A 7,489-nucleotide genomic window follows, 5' to 3' on the forward strand; every position below is an offset into this window, starting at 1 on the left:
TCTCCATTTAGTGTTCAGCCCAACTCAGATCACCTACAGGATCACCTACAGGATGACCAAAGATCATGTTATCTTCCATAGCACAATGTATCCAAGAAAGGGAAATTCATGTAGCTACCTCGTGGAGTTCAATTCAAATGGGATGACTGTATATGGAAAAGTAGTTTGTTACATTGTACGTGAAAATGTGGCATATGCATTACTTGAAGAACACAAGAAAACTGGCAGAAATTGTCTGCCAAGATCTACCTTTACCTCAAGATCCAGTTTTAAAGGATATTGTGGAGAGAAATTTAATAGGTGAACATTACCTTGAAGTTGAAGAAGATGGTGAACTATTAATCGTCAGTTGTCATCAAATTGTAAATAGATGTCTTTTTGTCAAAACAAGGGAAGCTAGAGGTTTCATAACAGTGCTAGATACTCCATATGATCATGATTAGACTTCAAAACTGATTAAACTGCCTTGGTGTCTAAGTTAAATAACTATAGCAATGTTAATCAATTTCCCTTAGCAGCCCACTGAAGGAATTTAATAAGCTAAGAATACAGGTTGGTACATTTCGCTGACCCCCAGGCAATGGACTACCCAAATGGACTACCCTAAAAATGCTATTCGAACGAGTACTGTTGATCTATGTGTAAGTGGCATCTCAAATAGTGCTTACATGTACTTAAGCCTCAACACCCATTTTAAACAGCATTTTTCAACAGTATTTAAGTCTAAGCACCCATTTTAAAAAGGTTAGCTTACATGAAGTAATCCGCCATCACAACAATAATCGAAAGGTTTGAGATGTTGCCTACACATAGATGAACAGTACTCATTCAAAATTGTATTTTTAGGGTAGTCCATTTGGGTAGTCCATGGACTGGGGGTCGGCGAAATGTACCAACCCGTAAGAATACACTGAATCTCAAATTTGAAAATTGAAGTTCAAATGCACTAGGTCTGTATGAAAAAGCTATTTTAACCAAGAGGTTTTTTTCCTCGCATACTCCGGTTTTCCCCTCTCATAAAAAAAAAAACAATCTTTCAATTGATTTGTTCTGCTTTCAGTTGATTTGTAGTCTCCCCAATTAGTAGAGCCCTCATGCTCAAATAAGCCTTAAGACTCAAATAAAGTGATTGTTATTATTAGTATTACTATTTACCTATAAGATTGAAATATCATTGAATGCTAACTTTTTTAACAAGATCTTGTAAGATTGTCTTAACATTGTTTTTAATAGATGTTAGAGTGTTGATACCTAATAATTTTTCTGAGATCTTGTAATTTTTTTGTATCGATAGAATGCTGCAAACTGACTTTTGATGACACGATCTTGTAAGATTTCTTTAAGATCTTACAAGATTTTATCAAGATCTTTGAAGATCGTTAAATGCTACGCACTGACTAAATTTGACAAGATCTTGTAAGATTTATTTTAAGATCTTACAAGATTTTTATTAAGATCTTTTAAGGTCTTGGCAAGTTGGATACTGATTTTTTTTCTCATGAGATCTTGTAAGATTCTCTTAAGATCTTACAAGGTATTTTGTAAAATAATGACAGGAAGACGGCAATAAGAATAGGTGATCACTGATAACGACAGGAACTGCAATTCAATCTCCATGATTGTAATGACGAGTCACAACCCGCAAAATGAATACATGTGGCCAACCGATTTTTTTAAGTACTTCAGATCAAGATCTTACAAGATTTTTACTATCATTTTTTAAGATCTGAAGAGTTAAACAAGATCTTATTAAGATCTTATTCTTAATAAGAATCTTACAAGATTCTTGAAAGATCTTACAAGAGCTTAATAAGATTTCCACCTGGGGGTACTCAGGGGAATTTTCGGAGTGAATGAGTTAAGCATCCGGCTGGAAAGGGGCATACTGAACAGTAAGCATTGCTTATCAGTAGTATATTGGGACTTAGCTGACACTTTTTATGCAAATTAGGTAGTGTTATAATATGCTAATGAGGGTGATAATATTAATGAGTTGTTTTTGACCGTGAAGACTGGGCAGAGACTCGAGGTCGGGGAAGATGGCGGATGCAGAGGAGGGGGGAAAATTGTGGTAGAAGATGATCATTTACAACAGCTGAACAAGAAGAATAAATCTGGTGTGTTCGGCGTTGTTGTTGATGATTTTTGTTCTCTTCTTCTTCCTTTGTTCTTACAAGATAAAAAGTAGAACAAGAAAAAAAGCGCTTGAAAGTCAGCTTACACAATAAAAATGGATAAGCTGAATGTCAAACGATTTTTGACTGTGATCCAGAAGTCGGAATAAGTGATCAAAGAAAAATAGAAAGATGGCGAAAAGGTAGATAAAATATATATACCTTCTTTACATCTCCCTTTTTTCCTGATCTTTATACGAATATTATTGATTTATAGATTAACTATTTTAGAAATATATAGATGATTGTAGTAGTCTTATTCTCCCATTTTCGTCCACATCAAGAGAAGGCAAAAATCGTTTTGTTTCGGCCGCGACGAAATTAGATACGTCATAGCTACTTAATTAGGTTAATCACCGTTAATAACATTAGTACGGCAAGCTTCCTCCCGAAGTCGACATCTGAGGCCATCGGGTATGTAAAATCTGTGGTTCGTTTTCTTTGAACTTTGTTCATATAACCTGATAAACTGTTTATAATCATAGGTTTCGAAAGACTCATCAATAAACAACAGAAAGTCCTTTGAAACGTGGCTATTTTATACCGTTAACGCTTCGGTCGAGGAAACATTCGAAAGCCGCTCATCAGCGCGATGGCAGAAGAAGCCAAGAACGTCCGTCGCGTCGCAAAATCAAGATTCACCAGAAAAAGGAACGAACTCCTTAAGTCAATCTCATCAGCCAGCAATCACGAACTCGTGGAAAACAACTACGCTCAATTCCTGGAAGCATGGAACGTCCTGGAAACAAAGCACGATCTCTACGCGATGCTTTTATCAGACGACGCCAAGCTAGAAGCCGCCGAAACATGGATCAACAAAGTACAGGAGGAGTTCACCGAAGCGACAAAAGCTAAGATGAACTTTATTAACCACATAGCGGACGTGCAAATGAGAGCGCGCGCGGAAACGGAACAAAGGGATAAGGCGAACAAAGAACGCGAGCAAATGGAACGATTCTTTGATCAAGCAATGATCAGACGAGAAACAGCGCGAGCCATATTTGAAACAGCTTGTCAAAGCGCTTCGCACACACTCAGCGCGGACAAAGTAGAGCCGTCTACGGCGAAGAGACTTCAGAAACAGATTGACGAAGCTTTCGCGGAATGCAAACTAGCGAATAGCGCGCTACTCGATTTATCTACTCGAGAATCTGCAGCCAATGAAATTAAATGGCTCCAAGCTACTCAAGCGACGTATAACGAGATGAACGCTAAACTCGAAACACACCTCGTAGGCGAACATGAACGCGAACTGCAGCCGCAGATCAAAGGAGAAAAGAGCAATCACCTACAACTAGAGAAAATCAAAATGCCCCGATTTGAAGGAGAGTTGAGAGAATATCCATCCTTCAAAAGAGACTTCCAGAAACAAGTCATGCCGCACCTTACGGAAGATACATTATCCTACACGTTGCGTTCCTGTCTCGGAAAAGAACCTTTAGCTCACGTAAAGAGCGTCGACGATGACGTTTACGAGATGTGGAAGCGACTCGACGAAAAATACGGGGACCCAGCGAAAGTCGCGGACGCGATAATTAATGAGATAAGACGCGTAAGATCCATCCGCGAAAGCGAAAACAAGCGATTCATAGAGCTGGTAGAAATCATAGAAGACGGATATCGTGACCTTAAGAGACTTGGCTTGGAAGCAGAAATAACCACAACGAGCTCAGTAAGCATCATAGAGAGAAAACTCCCGCCAGACGTACGCAAAGAATGGGCTAAACTATTAAGTTCTGACGACAGCACTGTGGACAAAACCAACAAGTTTCCGAGCCTGCTCAAATTTTTACTTATGCAAAAACGCGCTATCGAGTACGACGGTTCTGATCTTCGCGCGCAGGGCGCAGCCATAACGAAGGCAGTTGTCCATTACACCACAGCGGGTGAAAGACACGACAGCCGCAGCCAGAGAACTTACAGCAAGTGCGTCGTTCACGAAAACTCGAATCATCTTACCAAGGATTGTAGAGTATACCTCGATAAAACAGTAAGCGAAAGACTGTCAACATTGAAAGAAAAAGGTGCGTGTTTTTCCTGCCTCAGAACTGGTCACCGATCACGCAATTGCCGCTCTAAAAAGGATTGCGGCGTCAATGAATGTAAGAAGAAACATCATCCCACATTTCATGAAGAAGATCAGACAGAGACTCCAAGCGCATCCGCAATATCCAGTGCATGCAGCCATGGGGGTAATGAGACCTGCATCCTCCAGTTGCAACAAATAAAAACTTATAGAGGACATGCAAACGTCTTGTGGGACAACGCATCATCCATTAGCCTCATAACCCGCGACAAAGCACGGGAAGAAAGACTGTGCGGAACGCCACTTGAAATCACTCTCGTGAAGGTGGAAGGGAAGGAAGAGAAAATAAGTTCCAGAAAATACAAATTGCCGCTCATTGACCTCAAGGGCGAAACGACGCTTGTGGAAGTTTGCGAAATAGACAAAATTACCACCGACATTCAAAGTGTTAACATGGATAAGGCACTTGACGCTCTCCAGATACAAAGGGGCGACGTGTCTCGGCCGAAAGGCGCCGTTGACGTCCTCATTGGGTATGATTACGCAGGCTTCCACCCGGTAAAAGAAAGAAATGTCGAACACCTAATGTTATTGAAGAATCGTTTTGGACGATGTATAGGCGGGACACACCCTTCTATTCGGGAGAAGAACCACAAATCAGCATTCGACGCATGTGCAAACCACCTAAAAGCAGTCAAAATTGACGACTTCTACAATATCGAGAGATTAGGTGTTAGCTGCACGCCGCGCTGCGGAGGCTGCAAATGCGGAAAATGAACTCCTGGAACCAGCGACTACACTCTGAAAGAAGAAAGGGAGCTCCATCTCATCGAGAAAGGCCTTGAATTTAACGAACAGGAAAAATGCTGGATCCCTGAATATCCCTGGATTCGCGATCCACACGACCTGCCAGATAACAAAAGAGCTGCCTTTGGAAGACTCTTAAGCACCGAGCGAAGATTATTGCGAAATCCCGAACATAGCAGAGTTTATCAAAATCAAGTTGAGGACATGGTAGAACGAGGAGTAGCTAGAAAACTAAGCAAGCAAGAGCTCGAGAATTATAAAGGCCCTATCCACTACATCTCCCACCACGATGTTCTAAAGCCTGATTCGAAATCGACTCCAGTGAGGATCGTCTTTAACAGCAGCGCGAACTATATGGGACACGTCCTTAACGAGTACTGGGCAAAGGGTCCCGATCTATTAAATAATCTTGTAGGAATCCTCGTACGATTCAGAGAACACGAAATTGGATTCATCGGAGATGTGAAAAAGATGTATCACACCGTGAAGACCAAGATCATAGAGCAACACACGCATCGTTTTCTATGGCGCGACATGAACACAAGCAGGGATCCGGATACGTACGTTATACAAAGAGTTTCATTTGGAGACAAACCCTCGGGTACCATAGCGACCGTAGCCATGAGAAAGACAGCGGAACTATCAAAAGAGAATTATCCACAAGCCGCGAATACCGTAATATCCAACTCGTACATGGATGACATTGTAGACAGTGTACATAGCGACGTACAAGCTAAGCAACTAACTAATGAGATTGAGGCAGTCCTAGTCAAGGGCGAATTCAAGATAAAGGTTTGGTTCTATTCGAACGACAAAACAGCAAACGAAATGGCTCTAGAACCCAACCAGCAAAATTCATCAACCGAGAAAGTACTCGGCGTCATTTGGAGTACAGACAAGGATCAATTCCGGTTTAAAGTGGGAATAGACTTAACTCTGACGAAAGCCAAAGGACGCATCAAAGAAAACCCAACTACTGGCGAAATAACGAAGAGGATTATCCTCTCACAGATAAACCGCGTGTATGACCCTCTTGGTCTAGCAGCTCCCGTTACGGTTAGAGCGAAGATTTTGATGCGCCAGCTTTGGGCAACAGAAAAGAAACTCGGCTGGGACGACCCTGTCCCTGAGAAGCAAAGGATTAACTGGCTGGAATTCTTCCAAGATCTGCTCAATATGGATCAAGTTATATTTCCAAGGTGCCTCAAACCATCAGGTGCACTACATCGCATCGGAGAGATACAGGAAGGTACCAATCCCCAAGACTGGTATTAGGTCGAGAGTGATAAAAACATCGCCGATTGGATAACACGAGGTAAGCGACCAAGCGATATCAAAAGCGAAAGCGACTGGCAAAAGGGACCTAGATTTCTACAACTCCCGGAATCAGAATGGCCAATAAGTAAAGTAGTCCATCACCCAGAGTTACCAATGAAAACGGCATTAACAGCACTTGCTGCAGAACAGGACTCGCTCGCGAGAAGAATTGATATAAACAGACATTCAAGTTACAACAAACTGTTAACAGTAACAGCACGTGTATTAGCCATGTACGCAAGAGAACCAGTTAGTCTGAAGAATGCGACAAAGACCCTGACGCCGGACGATATTTCTAAAGCAGAAAGGTTTTGGATCATTGATGCGCAAAGAAAAATGCTTACAAAGGTCAACAAATCTAAATATAAGCGTTTGTGTCCAAAGCGCAGAGAAGATGGAGTAATAGTGGTTGGTCATCGGACCGGCAAATGGGTGCACTTGAGCTACGATAAGAGAGAAGTGATCCTCATTCCTCGTGAGCATCGTTTCTCTAAGCTTTATGCGGAACATATACATCGAAAAGGTCACCATGGCGTGTCGGCGACCGTAAGCAAAATTCGATTACGATTCTGCATTTCTCAGATTCATAACATACTAAAGTCCATTAGATACAACTGCGTCACTTGCAAGAAACTGGACGAAAACCTCAACAAGCAGGTCATGGGACAGCTTCCAGAAGAGAGACTTATGCCCTCACCACCCTGGCATAGTACAGCCATCGACCTTTTCGGACCGTTTACAGTAAGAGACCAGGTAAAGAAGCGAACAATCGGAAAGTGTTATGGGGTATTGTTCAACTGTATGAGCACAAGAGCAGTTCATATTGACTTGGTAGGCGATTACAGTACAGAGGCATTTCTACTTGCGCTGAGACGGTTTACATCCCTCAGAGGATATCCTGCAAAGCTATACTCTGATAACGGTCCGCAGTTGGTAGCAGCTAGTGAAGAACTCCAGAATATGACGAAGAAATGGAACTTAAAAGAACTCGAAACATTTGGAGTGAACGAAGGATTAAAGTGGGAATTCGCATCCGCGGACGCACCATGGCAGAACGGAATATCAGAAGCCCTTATAAAATCGATAAAGCGAGCTATTACTACAGCGATCGGACAGAGTGTTATGACATTTCCAGAACTTCAGACAGTCCTTTACGAAGTATCTA

At 41.8% G+C, this 7,489-nt stretch overlaps 2 protein-coding genes across 2 annotated transcripts; both read left to right on the forward strand.

Moving 5' to 3' along the window:
* Positions 1-2,766: 2,766 nt before the first annotated feature.
* Positions 2,767-4,977, forward strand: LOC138030451 (uncharacterized). The gene has a single exon (XM_068878362.1). The coding sequence runs from the start codon at positions 2,767-2,769 to the stop codon at positions 4,975-4,977; it is 2,211 nt and encodes a 736-aa protein (XP_068734463.1).
* A 234-nt stretch (positions 4,978-5,211) lies between these two features.
* On the forward strand, positions 5,212-6,282 carry LOC138030452 (uncharacterized). The gene has a single exon (XM_068878363.1). It carries the CDS (start codon positions 5,212-5,214, stop codon positions 6,280-6,282), a length of 1,071 nt encoding a protein of 356 aa, XP_068734464.1.
* Positions 6,283-7,489: the final 1,207 nt, after the last annotated feature.

Source organism: Montipora capricornis, chromosome 13 (assembly GCF_036669925.1).
Source record: "Montipora capricornis isolate CH-2021 chromosome 13, ASM3666992v2, whole genome shotgun sequence".
In the NCBI taxonomy this organism is placed as follows: Eukaryota; Metazoa; Cnidaria; class Anthozoa; order Scleractinia; family Acroporidae; genus Montipora; species Montipora capricornis.

What these genes read in the sequence shown, in the direction of transcription:
- LOC138030451 (XM_068878362.1), top strand. Translation starts at nt 2,767, where the DNA reads ATGGCAGAAGAAGCCAAGAACGTCCGTCGCGTCGCAAAATCAAGATTC.
- LOC138030452 (XM_068878363.1), top strand. Translation starts at nt 5,212, where the DNA reads ATGGTAGAACGAGGAGTAGCTAGAAAACTAAGCAAGCAAGAGCTCGAG.